Here is a 21,956-nt window from a genome sequence, read left to right on the forward strand (position 1 = left end):
CTCTTATTATCTGGGGGGAAGGCACCTTTTATGGGGTTCAAGTAAAGGCATTGTTCATTACTAGGGGTGTAATGAGTGGTTATATATTTGGATTGCTAGGCTTAGTTTACCTGTGTCTTTGCTCTCTGCGCATTTATCATACGCACTCTTGAGTATGCACAGGTATATGACGGTAAATAGAAAATTCTCCCTAAAAGTTCACTTAAGGAAATACTTTTGTCTGGCTGCGTATATACTCCAAACAAGCTCAGACCAGAATGTTCTGGGAATACAGTTTGACTGTCATTAAAATACTTGAACAAAAGCACTTTGGGGAGGAAAGGGTTTATTTCTCAGGAATGTCCATCACTGAAGGAAGTCAGGGAAGGAGGTCCAGTAGAGCAGGAACATGCAGAGGCCATGGAGGGGTACTGCTCACTGGCTTGCTCACCATGACTTGCTCACCATGACTTGCTCAGCCTGCTTCCTTATACACCCCAGGAGCACCCACCCAGAGGTGAGATCTCCTACAGTGGGCTGGGCCCTCTACTAATATCAATGTTCAGTTGAGAAAATGTGTGGCAGGCTTGTCCATAGGCCATTCTGATGGGGACATTTTCTTAATTGAGGTTTCCTTCTCCAAACAAACAAACAAACAACCCCCCCACAAACTATAGCTTCTGTCAAATTGACATAAAACTAGCCAGAACTACCAGGTGGTGGTGGTCACACATTTAATTCCAGTACTCAGGAGGCAGAGACAGGCAGATCTTTGAGTTCCAGGCCAGCCTGTCAATATCTTGAGTCCCAGGACAGCCAGGGCTATACAGGGCTATATATTAACCTCATCTCTTAAAAACAAAACAAAACAAAAACAAAACAAAAAAAAAAATAAAGAAAGAAAAACAAAACCCAAACTAGCAATACAAGAACTTTCTAGTGCCAAGGTGTCCTGGTGTCGTCCTGGTGTCCTGGTGACCTAGCACCAGCTTCCTGAGGCTCTTAAGCCTTGTCGGCTTACAGTCCTTGGGTAGCTTCACTGTTTGCTCAGACTCCCCAGTGCTGACAATGAGCTTCCCCTATGCTTTCAGGCATCCGGATGCTGGATGGCGATGTGACCGATGTGGTTGAGGCCAAATCTCTGGGCATCAGACCCAACTACATTGACATTTACAGCGCCAGTTGGGGGCCAGATGATGACGGGAAGACAGTGGACGGGCCTGGCCGTCTGGCTAAACAGGCTTTCGAGTATGGCATTAAAAAGGTGTGAGTAACCCAGGGCTACCAGGGAGCACCCAGGGCAGGGGTGGTTGGGGTGGGGGGTAGGTGACCAAACATTTTGAACATTTAAATATCAGTGGTGACATGAGCCATGGCCTGAAACCAAACTGGCAGGAAAGCCCTGCAGTGTTTGAATGAAGGAGAAGTCTCTTAGAGGCTCTGGGGAATGGTGAAAGGGCATAGCTAGTCCAGGGAGAGCCAGTTTAGCACGCACCGCCCCTGCCATCTCCACTGGAGACTGCAGAGGCCTCTGGGTAGCGGGAGGCAGCTCAGTCAGATCTCCTGGCCTGCTCCTTGAACTATGCAGCTGAAATACCGAATGAAGCTTTCTGTTTATCATGGGGTGTGCCTAATCTAGAGCCTCATCACATCAGGGAGCTGTCCCCTAGATACCCCCACTCTCACCAGCACACTGCCCAACAAATACAGTTACAGTTTCAAAGGCAAACCATAGAGAACATCCTAGAGACTGACTACCATCTGATCTGAGGAGGCTGGAAGGCTCATCTTAGGGGGCCTACCCTCAAGGCCCGCTGTTTCACCCACTATCAGTGTGGAAGGGTGGTAGGGGACTTAAGGAAGATGAGGTTGGGAAGGAGTAGCTGGAGATGAACGAAAACCAGTTCTTACAAGCAGGTGGCAAAACAGATTGCTAGGTGAGGACAGTTTCTTAGAGCAGTCAGGTATAGCTGTGGTCAGCATTCAGGAGGCCATGTGTTGCCCACTGAGCTCCAGCCCACAGTATAGGTGTGGCTAACAAATGCTGTCAGGGGACAGGGCGTCGTGGAAGGTCTGTCAGGAAGCCCAGGTGGTTCTGATTCCTATGGGAATGGGAAGGGCGCGAAGATTGAGCTCACTTTATTGTTTATGTAATTCCAAACATTTTTAAAGTTTTTATTATACTGTGACCCATGCACAGCTATCCAGATACAGTTAATAGTTAATAAGTTCGTGCAAAAGTGCCAAAGTTAACACAGAGGCAGCTTGTCTGTCTCCCACTGCGCTGCAGTTCTGCCCCAGAGGATGGATCAGTCTCTCTCACTCTCTCTTTCTCTCTGTGTGTGTGTATGTATGCATGTGTATGTATGTGTGTATGTATGTATGCATGCACGAGTATGTGTATATATGTATACATGTGTGTATGTATGCATGTGTGTATATATGTATGTGTGTATGTATGTATATGTGTATGTATGCATGTGTGTATATATGTATGTGTGTATGTATGCATGTGTGTATATATGTATACATGTGTGTATGTATGCATGTGTGTATGTATATATGTGTGTATGTATGCATGTGTGTATGTATGTATGTGTGTATGTATGTATGTGTGTATGTGTGAACATGTATGTGTATATATGTATGTGTGTATATGTACATGTAAGTTTTTTCAATTGTTCTTCATTTACTTAAAGATTTTGTTTTTATTTTATATGAGTGTAAGTGGTTTGCCTGGAAGTTTATATTTTATCATGCTGTGTGTATGCCTAGTACCACAGGAGTCAAAAGAAGGCATTGTATCCCATGGGTCTGGAGTTATGGACAGTTGTGAGCCTCGGTGTGGTCTGGGAACCTCTGCAAAGGTGGGAAGTACTCTGAGCTGCGAACCATCTCTCCAGTCCCTACTTATTCATTTTTGAGCAGGGTCTTACTACGTCACTTCTGGGATCTCATTATATAGATTAGGCTCCCCTCAGACTCACAGAGATCTGCTCACCCATGTCTCCCAAATACTGGCATTAAAGGCATGTGCCACCCCCTGATTTTTTGAGATAGAGTCTCTTAGTAGGCCCACTGAACTTGGAGCTTGCTAACTGGCTCTTGTGGTGGCCAGCAAGCCTGCCTCTGTCTCCCCAGTACTGGGATCACAGATATGGGCCACTGCACCAGCTTGATTTTTTTTTTTTTAAAGTGGTTTCTGCAGCTCAAACTTGGGTCTTCTTGCTGATGTGGCAGACATCTTCCCCATCTCAGTCTTCTTCGGGACTCTTTCTGATTGCCATTTGATTTCTTTCTTGGATGGACTGAATTGGTCGCTGGGTGTTATCTTTTCTATGGCAACAAGAGCATCCTGCCTCGACACCTTCGACCACACTGCATCCCTGGAGTGCCTTCATTTATCTAAATGTCTCAATTATGGGGTGTACTACATCTTACTCCCTACACCCCCACGGTACAGGAAAAACCGTCCTGCTTCAGCAGGGCACCCAGGACCCCGATGCTGAGAAACAGGCAACCAGAAAGAAGCAGGGAGGTGTCCAACTGTCCGAGAAAAAAAGTAAAAGAGGCTCAGTGTACACACACAGACTGCACGAGACCTGTGCTTACCCACAGAACACAGACTGTTCTACCCACCACTTTAGCACGACACAGAGGCAGAGCGTCCATTATTCAGCTTAACACCTGAGCCAAGCCATGTGCTGGGTCACGTGCTGGGTCACGTGCTGGGCTGGGGGGGATATGCTGGCAGACACAGGCGTGACCAAGTAAGCCGCAGCCCACAAGGGATTGCTGAAGAAATAAATCACTTGTTTCCGTGACTCACCCTCCCCCCTCCCACTGTTACATCACTTAGATCTCAGACCCAATGACAAGGGAAACATCCTAAAAATTAAGCCGAGCTTCAGCTCTGGAGAGGCTGACTTTAGTTGGAGGTCACGTTTCTCTGCACAAAAGGCATTGACTGGAATGGTGTTAATGTGGAACATCTGGCATTTCTCTGAGATGCTTTCTAAAGATGCAGCTCTGGGAACTCTTCGTCCAAGAGAGGAGCAGACTGTCTTCCAGGAGTCACTGCAGTGTGTCTAGGTTTGTATATGGAGCTTACACAAGTTGAAGCTACCAAGAAGGGAAGTTTGCCTTCTGAACCCTAAGCAGCAGCTGCTTCGTTGGGTTGTCAGGGCAACAGGGACATGTAAAGGGAGCTACGCAGCCTTCCTCGTTCTTGTCATGCTTTCTTAAAATACAGAGGCCATTTAAATTTTAGTCATTCTGAAGTGAAGTATGTTATAGGCCTCTTAAACCACAGCTGTCTGAAGATACCAGGGAGAAAGCTCCAGGAAGAATGTGTTGACCTCCAACCAAAGCACATAGCCCCGTCTGTTACTCTTTCATGCCATTCCATTTGTGACCCGTAAAATGTGGCTTCGTCCTCAGTAGATGATATGATGGGGTGTCAGGTGGCTTTAGAAGCCATTACTGGGCACAGGTTTTATGAAGCCTCACTCTTCCCCTGAATTTCCTCTTAGAAAGGGGATGAAACACTGATAAAAACAAACAAACAAACCAAAAAAAAAAAAAAAAAAAAAAAATCCAGCTAGCATTGTTGTCCAGACGACCAAGGCTCACCAGCCCTCAGGAGGGTGGTCCCCACAGTCTGCCCTCGGGGGGGGGGGGGGGGATACCAGTGCAGTTTGGTGATGTTCAATTTGTGACTTTCCTGAATGAAAATTCAAGTCCATGGCTAGAGTTGGAACATCCCCTCTAGCACGCCTGCAGATACAAGACGTGGAAAGTGAACCTAAGACCTCCGGGGACAGCAAAGGCCTCTCTTACAGCCCAAAAATAGCCTTGCTCTCTGTCTCCCTCCAAATTATCTCTAGAAAACTACAGTAAGATGAGAAAGAGGCCATTGAGGCTGTGGTGCCTTTGGGAAGCTAAATAAATGGTCAGGCAGTAACTACTCTATGTCAGACGGGAAGACTAGGACCAAGCAGTGAGGTATGGGCTGAGAATTCTTAGACAAGCAGATCTCAGGCAGAGGGGAGGAAACTGGAGAAGGTGGGAACTACTGGGAGATCTACCAGTAACTGCCAGCACACCTTGAATTGTGCTACCGAGCCCCGAATTCCCATGTAGTAAATAAACTTCCTGTTCCATGAACCTCTATTGTGACATGTCACCAAAAGCCAAATCAACCGGTACTGCCAGTCATGGGTTGAAACCTACAAAACTATGAGCCAAATAAACTTAATTCATTCCTTCCTTTCTTTATTTCTTTTGTTATAACTTGGTCTACCTTGTATGCTTGTTATAGAGCTAGAAAGTTAACTGACAGACCAATCACCCGCTAGGCTCAAAAACATTTGATAACAAGATTTTTTTGTGGTTCGGTGCCGAGACATTGAGTCTGTTTACAGAAGCTGTTTCGTATACTTTCTCGATAATGCGATTGTTGAGCTTTGTGAAATAAGAACATTTTATAAGGGCTGGAGAGATGGCTCAGCGGTTAAGAGCACTGATTGCTCTTCCAGAGGTCTTGAGTTCAGTTCCCAGCAACCACATGGTGGCTCACAACCATTTGTAATGGAATCTGATGCCCTATTCTGGTGTGTCTGAAGACAGCAGCATTGTACTCAGATGTGTACAATAAATAAGTAAATCTTTTTAAAAAAGAACATTTTAGAGACTGGTTTGTGTTGGGTGCAGGATTGAGAGCAGCGTTATCTTTTGGATGCTTCTCCTAAGGGGTAGGCTCTGATGGGCTAAGTGACACTTTCAACTGGCTCTGATGACTCTTACTTCGCTTCATGCTGAGGCCATCCTCTGAGAAAGCCATCATTAGGCCCTTGCATCATAATGTAACTCATGACAGAGAACTTACACAAACTCTGATGGTACAAAAGCCTTCCCCACACCTAGCCTCTCTGCACCTGTGTAAGCCATTGTCATGACACGGGGCGTGACCTAATTCACAGACACACCTGTTCCCATGTGCCTTTCTTCTAAAAGTTAGCCTATTTCTTAGAATCTCTCTCTCTCTCTCTCTCTCTCTCTCTCTCTTTCTCTCTCTCTGTGTGTGTGTGTGTGTGTGTGTGTGTGTGTATGTGTGTGTTAATGGTTTTCCTCCATGCATCTATACACACCACATGCCTGCCTGGTACCTGCAGGAACAAGAGTTACAGATGATAGTGAGCCACCCAGTGGCTGTTGGAAACTGAACCTAGGTCCTCTGCAAGAACAATAGCTCTAAATTGCTGAGCCAGAAGTTAACCTTTGTTGGAAGTATAGACAACCTTTGTGGTAAGCTCTTGAGCCCATTTTGGAGATGCAGAAAGCAGAGCACTAGGAACCTCCCTATGGGTTTTGTTGGGAGTCTTAGCCTAGAACTGGTCTCTTAAGTATGCAAAAGAGAGTGTCCTGGGGTTTCCAGAGGAGGTGGGCCAACCTGGACTCTGAGAAGGGATAGATGGATTGAGTCATAGAATCTTCTTGAAAGATGTCTTTAAACTGAGTGGTTGCTTGGATTTAGTGTCAGTCCCCTCCCTATGTTAAGAGCCCAGAAGGTCCAATTTTTGCTGTGCACCAACTACCGGTCCAGCTGTTGGGACTGACTTAATCTAGTCTTCCATGAACTAATCATTACCTAGTGTTTGTGGCTAGGATAACACAAAGTTTTATCAGAAACCATTGATCCCATGGATGTGGTATAGAACAGAGCTGCAGGAACCTGCCTGGTCAGTCACTGTCATGAGCTTTCTCTGGTTCATGTTCCTGGTGAACCAGTGAAGCCACCAGCCTGGGTTGATGCTGTCATCTGACTAGACTGCTTTATCATTCATCCACTTATCCATGGTAATGGGAATCAGAGCCTTTGCACTAGGGTAGTCCTATGAAGGTCAGAGAGATCTTTTGGCCCGTTCCTTGCCAGGGTTCTGAGTATCTGTGGTCTTAACTCTGTTAACACAGGCAAAACAGCTCCACTGAAAACCAACAAAATCCTTGGAAAACCAGGACCCAGATGATCTCCGGGCAACCTTCACAGCCCTGTGGAGGAACAGGCTGAGGGTGGAATGGGCAGACTGGTGTGAGATGCTTCCATGGTGTCCCTAACAGTCACTAACATCTGTTTTTGCTTCCATGTAGGGCCGCCAAGGTCTGGGCTCCATTTTTGTATGGGCCTCTGGGAATGGTGGGAGAGAAGGGGACCACTGTTCCTGTGATGGCTACACCAACAGTATCTACACCATCTCCGTGAGCAGCACCACTGAGAACGGACACAAACCCTGGTACCTGGAGGAATGTGCTTCCACCTTGGCTACCACTTACAGCAGCGGAGCCTTCTATGAACGGAAGATCGTAAGTTCTCTCGTAAGGTCTGAGGCTTCCCTTTCCCAAAAGCCAGTTAGCCGAAGACCATTTTGTTGGATCTCGGGTCCCAGCCTATCTATCCATGAAGGAGGTCAACCCCAGTGCCTTGGCAGCCAGCCTTAGACTTTACTGTTTTATAAGATGTTTGACTCATCCATGCCCAGAAATGCCAATTAAGCCCTCTGGGACTTTAAAGACCTAAAAATGTCATTTAAGAATGGGGTTCGTCTTTATCCTCTCTCCTTTTAGCTCTCTGGAATTCTGTGGTCACATCCCAGAGTCCAGTAGACCAGTCCTACTCGGATGCACAAAATAGAAAGCTTTGGTTTTATGCTGAAACATTTTGGAAACCCAAGTATTCTAGGCTTCTCTTCTGCCAAGGGACATGCCCTAGACACTTGGAAGTAAAGCCACAGAGTTTGCCAGCTCTGATCATTGCAGTCCTTTTTTTTTTTTTTTTTCTTTTGGTTTTGGTTTTCTTCTTCTTTGTGGTGGTTAAACCTATGGTAGGCAAGGACTACACCACTGAGCCAATGGTTCATCTTTCAAATGATAGCTCTTTTAGTATAGGGATGAAATGTATGCTTCTTCCTTCTATACATACTTTCCTATATTTAAAAAGGGGGGAGAGTTCCAGTTTAAATTAATGTAGAATTCAAATGCATAGTCATTAAGTTACTGCATAGATGTTTTGTAAAATGGGCCTGTTGAGCTAGCCAGGCGTAGTTTGGTTTGAACACTCACCAGCATCTTTCCATTCCTTTTGCTGCTTAGACACGTCTTTAGAAATTATTTTCAATTTTAATTTACATTTTCCCCCCTGGGGAAGACACAGGCTTCCTATACCCTACTTGCTACGCACACATGGAAGGTCAGCCAAACCATCCTGTTGAAGACCTGGCAGTGGCCCAGGCTGGTTCACAGAAGTGTTAATTTAAGTGTTTCTTTCCTATCCTGCAGGTCACTCAGCCCTGGGATGGGCAGCTGAGACCCTGTCCCATGCCCTGTTCCTTTCCTTCTCATTTCATCATGGGCTCATTGAAGCTTTATTAAACAGATGCTTGGGCTAAAACCCAACAAAGGCCTGCTGGCTAAATGGAAGCGGAAGTAGGCATAATTGGACATATCGTACTGGGGGGTGTGTCCTCGGCTGCGCTCTCTGTGATGGCACTCAGCTCTGGAAGTGGGAACTGTGGCTTCATTTACTGTTATGCTTGAGTGTGCACACATCAGAAATACTTTAATCCCCCCACACACACTTTTCAAAAGATGATCCCATGTAGTCCAGACTGGATTCAAACTTACTAACTGTGTAGTAGACCTCCCTGAACTCCTCCTGTTGTTCCTGCCGTCACCTCCCAAATGCTGAAGTTGTGGCGTGCACCACCACATCCTGCTTTAATTACTTCTTTAAAAAAAAAAAAATTCCCTCCTCTGAGTAATATTGATGGATAAAGAAGAAATAGTTAGGAGATGGGGAAAAACAAACTTGAAAGTCAGAGCTGCCATGCTGAGGCTCTGCCCTGAGCACGCTAACTACTTTTGTCTGATTACCGGAGCCTAATTTTCACTTGAGGCCCCAGAGACGTTCCACAAGGGGCTGAGCAAGCGCTCGAGAAGTGGGTGCATCCCACTCTCGAGTTCAGGTGAGCTCTAATGTCAGTCAGAGCCCCAGCCCCTCGAGTGTGTCTTCCCTGCAGCATTCTCTGCCTGAGGAGCCGCTCATCTCAGCATGGCTGGCGATTGGAGATAAAACCTTCATTTATTGTGTTGACTAGAAGCCGAGGGACAACCATGAGCAGAGCTCCAAGGACGTGGGAGGCCTCTGCCCACCTTGATTCAGCTCCCTCACGAGTAGTCTCCCTTCCTACACCCTCTTCTCTGAAGCTGGAGAGTCAAGTCAGTCTTGGGCCTTGCTGTGGCACAACAGGAATGCTCAGGAGACTGAGGTCCCTCCCGGGCTGCCCTTCACCTCTCCCTTGAGGTGGTTCAGTCCTGTGTACAGTGAGGAAGCTCTTCCCATGAATGTATGGTTACCTAGCTCCAGCACAATAGAGAAACACTCTCTGTGTGGAAGGATCTCATTGTTACTGCTGGAGAAATGCATCCTCAAGGGTCCCATAAAATGGCTACATGCTTCGTAGCAGATGGGTGATGAGCTGGTTTCCTGTTGCTGCCCTAACTTATCGTCCATCAGGAACTTATCGTCCTAAGGCCGTACAAACAAACATCTCCCAGCCTGTGGCTCAGAAACCCAGCAGCCTCTCTTGGCTCTCAGCTCCAGATGCACAGGCTAAGGGAGAGGTGTCAGGAGGACCCTCTGGCATTCTGGCATCTCTGCAGAGGTCCATGCTTATGTAAACTAAACAGGATTCAGCTCCTGACAGTCAGGACCCAGGTCCCACTTTCCTTGTGGGCTGTTGGAAAATGAGCAGCTTGTTTTTAGAGCCTTTCCCTACATCTTTGGTCTGGGTTTCCCCAGTTCCTTAAAGCTAGTTATGATAGCAGAAGTCTTCCCATGCCTCACCTCTCCAGCAGATTTTTCGGCTTTCCCCTTCTACCTTTAAAGCCATTAGATTCTCTCGAGCCCAGCTGGATAATTCAGAATAATCTTTCTGATCTAATGTTAGCCACCTTGATTCCATGTACAGAATGTATAGAACTAAAGCCAGGAACAATAGTCGTAGGGGCCATGGTGCCACCCAACACAACTGAACCCATGTGTTGATGCCATGACCTCTGCCCCCTTTGAGCTCCCAGGGGAGAGGTACAAGTCAGGTTGAGCAGTTGCAAGGCCCTGGGTGGGTGTGCAATCCTCCTGGAGCCAACACTCAGATGAAGGTCGGTGGAGTCCCAGCTGGCCGAGTCAGCCTTGCTGTCTCCAAAACGCCAGTGACCTATTGCACAGTTCGGCAGGCCATGTGCTGGCAAAAGCCCTTCAGATTCCTCCGGGAGGGATGTCTGTCTCCAGTCCCGATCCTTGCCTTACAGCTAAAAATAGAAACACCATCTGGGCTCCTGAGCCCTTCATTACACAGGTTCTCAGCTCCCCTGAAGTCTTGGGTCACTGCGCGTAGCTCTTTGGGTGGGGTCATGCATCTCAGTGGCAAGATCATGATGCTGCGCAGGAGGAAGCTTCTTCCAGCACGAGACTTCACTGCATCTTGCCCTGCCCCTTTGTCTGCACAGGCAACAGTGGTTTTTCAGGAACCAGCTGAGCTGACCCTTAGGAAAGCATCCCTGTGCCTCTAGATGCTGGTCTGCCCTAGTGCCTCTCTATTCTCACCCTGGGATTAGCCTGTTCCACAGCATGGCTGCAGTTTTGCATCAAAGCACGAAGCCTAGAAGAGCTGGACAACACATTTGTCTCACGCCTTTTTGGCCACTGGCACCCAAAGTCACTCTCTCCAGTTGGCAGCATGCCAGGGTCTTGGTGGCCTTTCCCAGCACCCTGCTCCAAATACCTCTGTTCCATGCAGGTCACCACGGATCTGCGTCAGCGCTGCACCGATGGCCACACGGGGACATCAGTCTCAGCCCCCATGGTGGCTGGCATCATCGCCTTGGCTCTAGAAGCAAAGTAAGTTATAGCCTTCCTTCTCCCTTGAAAAGGTGTCTCTACGCTTCTGGCACACACATATTGTGAGGCTGAGCATCCTGAGGATGTTAAATGGCAAGCTTAGCCACATGAAGCCGGTTCTGCTGCCATGTACCCATGAGTATCAATGGAGTTTTGTCACCATTAGCTCTCTGTACTGCTCTGCCTCCGCTGCCATAGAAGTTGTTTCTTGATGGGAATGATTGACCTCAGAGTTCCAGCAGGATTGGTATCTCCTTGGCTTGCAATTGGCCACCTCTAATTGACGCCTGCTGATGACCTCATTTGCCTGAATTATCTTTTTGTAAGCCCTATTTTGAAATACAAGTCACAGTCTAAGGGTCAGGGCTTAGGACTCATGCTACGATCCCGAATCCAACCCTATAATACTCCCTCTCCTACAGACATTGACAACCTCCGTGCTTCTTCCTGTCTATGAACTTGATGATTCTTTAATACCTCATGTAACAGAACCATACAGTTCACACCACACACCCCTAATCCTAAAACCCCAAATCCAAAATGTTCCCAAATCTGAATGTTTTTTAGTGCTGACATCATGTTCACAAAATTTCAGGTCTATGGGAATTTGGGATTTAGGATTTTCAAATTAAAGACTCATGAAGTCTATGCAGATACTCAAGTTCAGAATCTGTAATACCTTACAGCATTTTGGATGAAGATGCTCTGCCTGTCCTGTCTTTAGTGGTTGGTGTAATTTCATTTAACTCGATGTCATGGGTGTTTAACTGTGTTGTGGTCCATGTCAGAATTTCTTACCTTTTTAGGTCATTCTCGAAGTGGTTTCTTCTCTTTATAAAGCCCATTGTCTGTTTCTCTTTGTAGAACCTCAGGAGCTACATGGGCCTGAGGTCTTCATTCTTAGCCATGTACCTGAACTGTGCCCTAGGCTGCCTTCTTTTAGGCACCAATTTGCCTAAGCCTCACGAAACCTACAGTTATAAATGTGTGAATGAGTTAGGCAGAAAAGGATTAACTGCATGTATGAGTCACTTTTTCATTAGTGTGACAAGAGATTCATTTGGCTCACAGCTTGAAGGGGTATAGTTCTCCATGGTGTAGAAGTCTTAGAGACCTGGGTTGTGTCTGCGGTGACAGTGGCCTATGGTACAGCTTTTTTACTTCTTGGTAGATAAAGAAATACTTTTAGACCAGGCCCAAGTTATAACCATTAAGGTCTAACCCTACAACCTCCAGTGACCGGTTTCTTGCTGGAAGGCTCACTCTATAAGAGATTCCACAACCTTCCCCCTCAAAAATCAATGCCATCATCCAGAGACCAAGTATTCAAACTTTTAAGCCTGTGGGTGACATTCCCCATCCAAATAAAAACACCGTGTGTGCAGTTGTGGAGTCAGAAACAGTTTAGACATCAACTGTCGCATAACAACCCAATATTTGTGGTAATCCTTTGTTCTAGATGAGTTTTTAAGTGATTCAGGGAGAATATTTGAGATGTGTAAATCCTTGTAATTATGCATGCTTGCATGCTGATTTCCTCTCAGCTAAAGACCAAAATACTCAAATGCTACCAATTTAGCAAAAACAGCTAAATATTTTCAATTTCCAGCTCCCCCCAAAATGTTAGCTCCTGTGTCCTGGGGCTCTGCAGTAATTAATTACTTGTGTGGAAAGTTGTATTCGTGTCCTGAGCAATTCATCACTCTCAGTTCCCTCCATTCCTTATTGAAAACATGCAAGGAATTTGGTTAGTCAGACCTAAATAGAAAACACACCCTGCTTCATGACCAGTTGCCCCAGGAAACTTGCCTGTGGACCAATGGAAACTAACAGACAGGTTGGAGATTTGCAGGTATAATTCAAGTATACCTCACTTAAGGGAGAATTTACTTAGAAATTTCTGGAGTTGTATTGGTCTAGGGTCGGAGCAAATGATGCCTAGGAACTCAGGTTGAGTTTCGGATATTTGGAGAATGCAATGTCCTGCAGGTCCAGGCAGCATTGCCTCTGAGTTGCCTTCTCCCATCTCTCAGCATCATAGATGACAGTCCCAGGGTGTGGGGGGGGGGGTCACACCTCAGATATTTACAGTATAATTCACAACAGAAGCAAAATTGTAGTTCTGAAGTAGCAATGAAATAGTTTTATGGTTGGGGTCACCATAATATAAGGAGCGGTTTTTTGTTTTTTGTTTTTTTGTTTTGTTTTGTTTTGTTTTTTAGATTATTTATTTATTTATTTATTTATTTATTTATTTATTTATTTATTTATTTATTTATGTGAGTGCACTGTAGCTGTCTTCAGACACACCAGAAGAGGGCATCAGATCTCATTACAGGTGGTTGTGAGCCACCATGTGGTTGCTGGGATTTGAACTCAGGACCTGTGGAAGAGCAGCCAGTGCTCTTAACCGCTGAGCCATCTGTCCAGCCCCATAAGAAGCTGTTTTAAGGGTCGCAGCATTAGTCAGGTTGAGAACTGCTATCCTAGAGGAAGACACTCCCAGTGGAGAAGAGAGGGTCTGTGGATCACAAGAGATAAGACCGAGGCCAGCAAGTAATCGAAGAATTAACCCAAATTTAGTATAGATTCTGGATATCTTATTCACCTTGTTGTTGTTTAGAAGTGGTTTTGGACTAGGCCTACAGAGTGCTTCCCTGGAATGAGTCAAGTCCCAAGTTCAATCCTTATACAGAAAGGAGGAAAGAGAAATCTACTTTAGGTACTATTTCTATATCCCCCAGAAGGGGAAAAAATGAGATGGTTTCTAGCATCTTCCTGGCAGTGGTCTGAGTGACCCATGGAAATGGTTTGCAACTCATGTGACCCAGAAGACCCCAAAGAATCCTACATGTTGAGGGGTTCACCTGAGAAAAACATACTGAGTACCCAGGTTTTCAAGGATATCCACACTTTAAAAGCCCCCACATATCTGAAAGATGTCATTTTGCAAAGCAGCATGTGTCCCCATGCTGTTGACATTGGACTCAGTAGGGATGACTGAGCTAGCTAGTAAGGCTGGTCACAAGACTGGTCTCTCTGGAAAGTATGCTGAGGTTTTTCTACACATATGTAACAATGCATGCAACATTGCTGAACTTAGAGCTTCAGATGCAGACTCTCCAGGTGAGCAGAGTACCCACAATGCTCTGCACACACAGAGCTCAGGGTAGCACCAGCCACTCCTGGGGCTTTCCTGGCATATGGAAATGATCCTCACGGTAAGAAAACAATGCCTAAGCCAGAGAAGATGTGTAGAAGGAAAAGACTCATGGCATGGAAAGAGATTCAGAATAAATGTAAATGAGGGACATCATTTTCCCTGTTCTCTCTTGGACACATTGTGTTCCCAATTCTGAGGTCTGTGCTCTCTGGAAGCTTAGTGCTAATGTCCAGCACAGCTAACTTCAGCATCCTTGTGTTGGCTTCACTGACATGCCCAAATAGTTTACCACATCATGTAGTCAGCAAGAACCACAGCCATATCATCTCTGTCCCAACTCAGAAGCCTGAACCCTTGATCGCTCTGCCAGAGGATATGGCCTGGGGCTACTTGGGGGCCTCAGAATCTTTAGGTCTAAAGTTGGTCTCTGGGGCCTCATGAGGGAGTAAGCGGAGGATCAGGAGAGGATCTGTGTTCCTGGGGGAAACTGCCTAAGACTCAGATTATCAGCTGAGCTCTTGGTAGAAAGATGAAGAACAGAGTGAAGGGACCCCTGACAGATACCTACATGCACAGCAGCATCATTTACTTCAGCTCGCGTGTCCATGGGAAGTGACTCAAAAGAAAAATGTGGTCAGCCCGTGAAGTAGAATATTATTCACCATCGAAAAGGGAGGAAACTCACTGGGCAGTGGGGGTGCATGCCTTTAATCCCAGCACTTTTTAGGCAGAGGCAGGCAGATCTTCACGAGTTTGAGGCCAATCGGTTCTACAGAGGAAGTCTCAGGACATCCAAGGCTACACAAAGAAGCCCTGTCTGAAAACAAAAATAGAACAGGGCGGGGGGTGGGGTGGGGGATTAGTATGTGTTATAGTAGGGATGAACCTTGAGAATGTCATCCTAAGTGAGATAAGACAAATTTATTATTGTTGTTGGTGGTGGTTTTTCTAATAGATGCCTTTAAAGTCGTGTTTATAGGACTCTGAAAAAGAGCGGCTGTTGGTTGGCAGGGATGGAGAAAATCTGCATGGAGAGTTGGCGTTTGGTGTTTCAGTTTGGGGAGATGAAAGGTCTGGGTGAATTTAGATGGTGGTGACGGTTGTCCTACAGTGTGAATGTACCTAATGCCCCCGAATTAGGTACATTTAATGTTGAAAAGGGTAAATTAAACTATGGCTTGCTTTAGCACACACACTTGGGGCATTGAAAATATGTGTGTTACTGCGGGCCTAAGCAGGTCCTAAGGAGGCGGCCAGTGTCAGGTGGAGCCATTCTTACTAGCAGCTGCTCCCCCAGGTAGCACTGAGTCCCCAGTCATGGGCTCACCTCTGCTGTAGGAGCACGTATGGCGCAAACAAGCATCCATAACAGACAGACGTGGCAGAGAGCAAGCTCCTGAGGCAGTCCGAGGACTGTGCTGACCATTCTTATTTAAACGGCACTGAGAGGACAGAATGGGGCAGAGAGGATAAAAAGGATGCTCGTTTGTCCTTGGCTAATATTCTGATCAAAAGGCACCTTAGATACATATCCATTTAATGAAACGTTTACAAGTATTTCTTGGCTCAGCTGCGGGTAGATCTGTGAATGTGTACGTCAAGCTTTCACCCAGCTGTTAGTCTCACATTGCAAAATAACATATTCCTACTTGTGATGAGCCTGTCGTAGTCGCTGCGTGAACTCTATTTAAAGCATCCCTTGCAGAAGGCTTCTGCATTCAGATATCCAGATCCCATGACAACTAATGCAGAAGAGAAGACAGGAATCAGGGTTTCACTTTCTGCTTTTCTCTAATCGGTGATAGTATGAAGAACAGTTTTCAACCGATCCTGGACTCTGTGGCATGTAAAACGGCCCCAGAAAGATGGCGAGTGCCACCATCCTAACATTTTGTATTTCTTAGATGTCGCACAGGCAGTGTGGTGTGGTCCTTTACCCTAGAAGCTATTTCAAAGTGGAAGTGACAATAAGAATAGCCAGGGCCAAGATCAGCCCTCCTAGACAGTGTAATACAGGCTCATCGCTGGGCCTGAGCAATTAATTACATGGGCAGAATGAAGGAGCCTGTTTTCGGAGGCGTTTAAAGTCCAAGAAATACGGTGCGTGATTGACACTGGGGGGCCATGTGCTCTTGGATAGCATGTTTCTATGTGCCCTGCAAAGAAGTGCTGTAAATTTAGAATCCCTACAGCCTGCAGCTCCGCTTGCCCTTGGAACGGAGCCCAGCTCAGGAGCCCGTGTGCATGATAACAGAATTGCTCCATGCACCCTTGACAAGCATTTCCGGTGACATTAAAAGTTCTCTTTTCTCTACTTCTTAAATGCCTCTTACAAAACTCAGGCAGGCTTGGTGGTCAGACCGAGTTTCTCATGCCTCTGGACTTTAGACCCTTTGAACTCTTTCAGCTCAGGGTTCAGTAGCTGGAAGCCATTGTTGCAAAGCAAACCCGTGTGGAGGAATGCAAACAAGCCTCCTGTACCTCCTTGGAACGTCCTGGCCAGTCAACGCCAGTGACTTCAGTGGTCTCTACTATGTCATTGCAGCAACCAGTTGACCTGGAGGGATGTGCAGCACCTGCTAGTGAAGACGTCACGGCCAGCTCACCTGAAGGCGAGTGACTGGAAAATCAATGGAGCAGGGCATAAAGGTGCGGGTGCTCCTGGTGGGCTGGGACAGGTGCTCTGGTGACCCCTGAGAAAGTCCAAATACCAGTCGCTGTTATCACAGACTATGTGTTGCAGGAACTTACAACTGCTTTGCGGTGATTTAAGAACAGTTTTCCCAGAGCACACACACTGGCATGTAGGGACAACCTCAGTGTCCCCAAATCCAGGTCTTGGGGTTTGCCATGCTCATGGTTTGCTTCATAGTCTTGTTTCCCTTTGCTCCCTGATTTCTGTTCTCCACAAAGAAATGATTTCCAGGAAAACTGCGGCCTGTGCCTGCAACCTTCCCACTTGGGACCTTGTAGTGTGGGGACCCTGAGTTCAAAGGCATTTGATGCTCATCTTGAGTCTCCCTATCCATGCCAAAAAATAGACATTGAGACAGCTGTGTAATTTCCTTGTGATCTCTAAACCTGCTGCCAGCCAGCCCCTTCATGCTAGAAATAACTCAAGGCACACGGGGCCTCTGTCAACTCAGTATGGTAACATGGCTCCGTGATCAGAACATGATTTGGGGTCTCTGAGAAGGAAGTTGGCAGGAAGTACTTGACAAACATTTCTGTCAACCATGATGTGTCAGAGAGAACTTGTCCCCTTTTCTGAAGCTCAGGTCCCAACTATGATGCCGACAAGCCTGATACCACTATCTGTGTGTGCATTTAGGTCAAGCCCTGCCACTGTGAGTGGCGGGGACACTCCTTTGAATAAAGAGGTCATTGACTGAGCCTTATCTATCTTTGTTCTCAGCTGACAGTGTACTGTAACATTGCCCTCCGTTTCCATCATGGTCTAATTAACAAGGAAAATAGATCGCATTGGGTCATGACCTTGCCCTGACATTAACCTTTGAAACCTCTCTTGGCCAAGTCAAATCCTGGATACACCCAGCCCCACAAGCACTCCTGACTGTGTGCTGTTGTCCTGAGAACCCTTGAGAGTCAGGAGCAAAAGAAAATTATTTTTAAAACAACAGTTGCCCTTGCTTTATTATATTTGTTGCATATCCTAGTCATGTGCCTGGATTTTTAAGGGCTGTTGCTGGAGATCATACCCTGTGCAAGCCAAGCCCAGTACCAACACCTGGGTCTCTCAGGCTTTCGGGTTTGTTTCTCTTGTCACATCTGAGTTTCAGGGGGTACACTTGGTGGCAGGTCCTCCCAACTTAAACCAAACATTATCCTCCCAAAGGAAAGTTCTGGACTCCCTCCCAGAGTTGGATACAAGTCCCAGCCAGCCCTCCTGAACCCAAAGAGTTCAGTTTAGAGGGTAATGAAGCTTGACCCGTGATCAGCTCTCAGGGGGACCTGTCATCATCTTAGAGGGACCTCAAGGTGACAGCTGCTGTATATTCCCGAGGTCCATAGCGTTGAGGAACAGCTCCCTTCCTGGGAGAGGCAAGACAGGCTGGATCTGAAGGCTCTGTTTTTTCAGTTAGCCATCTCTATGGATTTGGCTTGGTGGATGCCGAAGCTCTCGTCCTAGAGGCAAGGAAGTGGACAGCAGTGCCGTCCCAGCACATATGCGTGGCCACCGCAGACAAAAGGCCCAGGTAAGACTTCGCCTGAGACCTGGCTGTATAGCTGGGGTAGTGGGGAGATGTTTAACTCTCCATCTCTGTGCACACAGGCAGGAAGGCTCACACGGGCAATGTCCAGCTAGACACGTCTGAGTTTTCTCTTAAAGGATTGTGCAGCTAGGAGAAGATGCACTTCTAGATCAACTGTTTAGAGGCCTCCTGTCCCTTTGTAGCAGATTTTGCCAGTGTTGAGGGTCTGTTTCTCAGTGTGATTCCCTCAGCCTTACATTGGAACAACTCAGATCTGGCATAGCCAGCCAGATCAGAGATCCATCTGCTTTGCCCACAGGGATACAAGAGTAACAGCCACAGGATCCTTTGTCTTCCACCTGCTAGAGGTTGTCACCATAGCCACAGCCCAGGCCCATTGCCCTAGAGCTTGTGTGTGAACAAGAGCAGTGAGACCTGCCCCTTCTCTGTAGCACGCTGGTGGGGGGAGGGTCTCGTGAACTACACAGCATCTCTACATTGCTTTTATCAAGCCCCGTAAACCTTCTGAAGGCATAAGCACTGGGGTGTTTGAGCAGGCCCCGCTTCATCTCCTTTTCTGTGCTACCCTTTAGAGGAAGTTTTTTAAACCAGTTACATGTGTTGGTTAGGACAAAACAATAACAAATGGGCGCTGACATAAATCTGATGGGAAGAAACCTACTCCGTGCAGAAGTCAGATTATTCCTGAACTGCGTCATTGCAGCTGTGCTTTCGAAGAATGGGAACACGATGTTTTGTTACCTTTGGGAAATACATGTGTGAATGAGATACTTGGATGGGGTGATTAGCAGGGCTGGAGATGCAGCTCTAGCCGAACACCTGCCTAGTGTGTGTAAAGCCTTTGGTTCCATCCTCAGCAGGAAAAAAAAATTAGAACCCAAAAACCAGGGGCCATGGCTGGCTCAGTCAGTAAGAGGGTAATGAAGCTAGACCTGTGATCAGCTGCATGAGTATGAAGTCCTGATTTTGGATAAACAGAGTCCATAAGAGTCCCGTTATGACAGCACACATCCTTAGCCTTAGCACTGGGAGGGAGAAACCAAAGCATCCCAAGAAATGGCTGGCCAGCTAGTCTAGGCCATCAGAGAGCTCTGGGTTTAATGAGCGACTCTGTCTCAAAAGATACTGGGAGAGCAATAGTGGGAGACACCTGTGTCAACCTCTGACTTCTGCATGGAGGTGGGAGAACAAGATACATTGTTTCTATCTACAAATGTAGACCCTGCTCAGAGCTGGGAGAGCAAGATACATTGTTTTTATTTATAAATGCAGATCACTTCTTTGAGCTCACCTCTTCCATGAACATAGATACTTCTTCTGTTAAGCTCTTTTGACAGGAGATGTTGAGAGTTTTGACAGGAGATGTTGAGAGTTCTGTTTCTTGAGCATGCCTTGAAACCTCTGGAAGTTCAGAGAACATTTGCCGGACAGATAGCCACTGAAGGACCTTTCAAAACATGCTGTTTCCAGTTTGTGGCTAATTGGACCCACCACTACTGAGACCAGACAGGTCTACCAGCCAGCAAGCTAGCAGGTCTCAATGTAGGCTTCTTCAGGCCTCATTTCCTCTCAAAAGCATTTGTGCTAAACTCGAGAAGGATGGAACTGTGGTGGGATAAAGGAGGCCTTTGCCTATGCTGACTGGTCTGCTGGGAGCAACCACTTAGGGGAGCCTGGCTCTTGCTGTCCTGCCTGACCTGCAGTGCCCACCTCCCTCCCACCCAGCTCCCCAGCCAGGGCGGCTCCTGAATGAAGCATTCTTTTCCTGCCAGAAATCTGTTTAAGATGATCAAGTGGTGCCTAGGTGGCGAGTGGCTGTTTTTATTTTTATTTTATTTTGTTTTTTTGAGTGAAAGCACACAGAGTCTAGACAGCATAGGTTGAGGGAACCCACCGTAACATACAGTATGACATTGTTCCTGTCCTTTGAGGAAAGTAAGGACCCTACAAATTCCAAAAGGGAACAAGAATCGGACTTCTGTTTCCAAAGGAAAATCCTCTTTCCCCTCTGCTGTTTCTGACTCTGTCTGGAATTTTCAGCCAACCTCCTGTCTCAGACCGCCTGCCCGACTCCAACACTTGATTGTTCCTAAGGACATAAGGGCCTTCAGAGGGGACAGTATCAGCAGGGGCCAGATAGTTCCTCTCTACCACTGTGTCACCTCCTACAGAGCTCTAGCTCTCCTGCAATCAGGCTACAGAAAAGGGGTTGAGGTATCTGTACCTGGGATGCTGACACCCACTCAACCTCCAACCCTCAACTTTAACCCCCACCCTTATCTCTTAGCTGCAAGCCTCCCATACCCCCCTTTCCTTAGCAGAGATCACCTGGCTTTAAATGGACAGGAAGTTTCCCATACAGATGCATGCTTTTACTACCACCACCACTCAAACCCCATTGGCCTCCTTCTGAGTTCTGCTCCTAATAGAACCTAGGCTTTTATGCCTTAAATCTGGCTTCAGCCTGTGAGAGTAAGCACAAGAAAGCAAGAGGGAGAGAAAGAACTGGAGAGGGAGAGAGGATGGGGCCAGAGAGCAAGAACATCACTGTGTATAACTGTATTTTATAGGGCATATTGACCTTCTTTTTCCCTCTTGATGAAAGGAAGTGCTATTCTGCTGTGACCAAAGGTCAAAGCATTATATACACCAAACTTTAAGTTCAAGGTCTGGAAGGCATTATGGCTGCACCTACTGTCTCCACAGTGATGTCATATAGGATCCTGAGTTGGAGTAGCTAGAGTGTTATTGGGGCATTCGTCCCTCTGTGTAGGACAACTCCTGTCCCAGCCCTGAGTGGGATACCCCCTCTTTCTGAACAGGGTAGGTCCTGTGACTCAGGAAGACAGAACCTCACTAATAAGGACAGTAACTAACAAGGACTCCGCTTGCTGCTGAGCTTTCCTTAGAAACTAGAGCATCACACCTCGAAAGACCACATGGTACTGGCACTCAGTAGCCCCTGGCATCCCTCTGTTGAGTGACTTTCTCCTGTGCACCCTTGAATGGTTAGCTCAGGCTGAAAGGAGCAGAGAGGCTGAGAGCAGGGAGTGGGAAGAGCTGGAGCATGCGGCTCCACCTATGATGAATGTTACAACAGATGTACGATCACATGTGTGTGCACACATGCACACACATCCAGGAGAAAGCTAACCTTGGTTCTTTGTAATCTGAGTGCAGCCTGGATCCACCTGTTCCTGTGATATCCAAGCACACATAGGTTAAAGATATCTTTACCTGCTTTGGGTCACAAGTAATTTTAATCTATTTAGAGCAATGGTTCTCAACCTTCCTATTGCTACAACCCCTTGATATAGTTCCTCATGTTCTGACCACCAACCATAAGATTATTGTGATTGTAATTTTTCTACTGTCATGAATCTTAATGTAAATGTGTCTGTGTTTTCCAATGGTCTTAGGTGACCTCCATGAAAGGTCCATTCATCCCCAAAGGGGTTGAGACCCACAGACTGAGAACCACTGGTTTAGTTCCTTTCTTCCATAAAAGGATGGCACATGGGATCCTAAGCCATGACTTCCACCTGTGCAGAATGGCTTTTGAATCTCTGAAGAGAGGGGCAAAGTGAGTCCTTTCATAGCTCTTATTCAAGTTTAAAAAAAAGTG

The 21,956-nt window shown here is 46.6% G+C and overlaps 1 protein-coding gene across 2 annotated transcripts in view; it reads left to right on the plus strand.

Annotated features, from left to right (window-relative positions):
• The window catches only part of PCSK6 (proprotein convertase subtilisin/kexin type 6), a gene marked incomplete at its 5' end in the record, with an annotated part of 176,723 nt that overhangs the window by 85,068 nt on the left and 69,699 nt on the right, over positions 1–21,956 (plus strand). For both annotated transcript variants that reach the window (XM_080914064.1, XM_080914065.1), the window contains 5 exons: positions 1,071–1,243; positions 7,129–7,341; positions 10,833–10,933; positions 16,642–16,745; positions 18,196–18,313. In XM_080914064.1, the coding sequence (XP_080770190.1) occupies positions 1,071–1,243; positions 7,129–7,341; positions 10,833–10,933; positions 16,642–16,745; positions 18,196–18,313 (709 nt within the window). The remainder of the gene's footprint in view (positions 1–1,070; positions 1,244–7,128; positions 7,342–10,832; positions 10,934–16,641; positions 16,746–18,195; positions 18,314–21,956) is intronic.

Source organism: Micromys minutus (genome assembly GCF_963924665.1).
Source record: "Micromys minutus genome assembly, chromosome: 3".
Taxonomy (NCBI): Eukaryota; Metazoa; Chordata; class Mammalia; order Rodentia; family Muridae; genus Micromys; species Micromys minutus.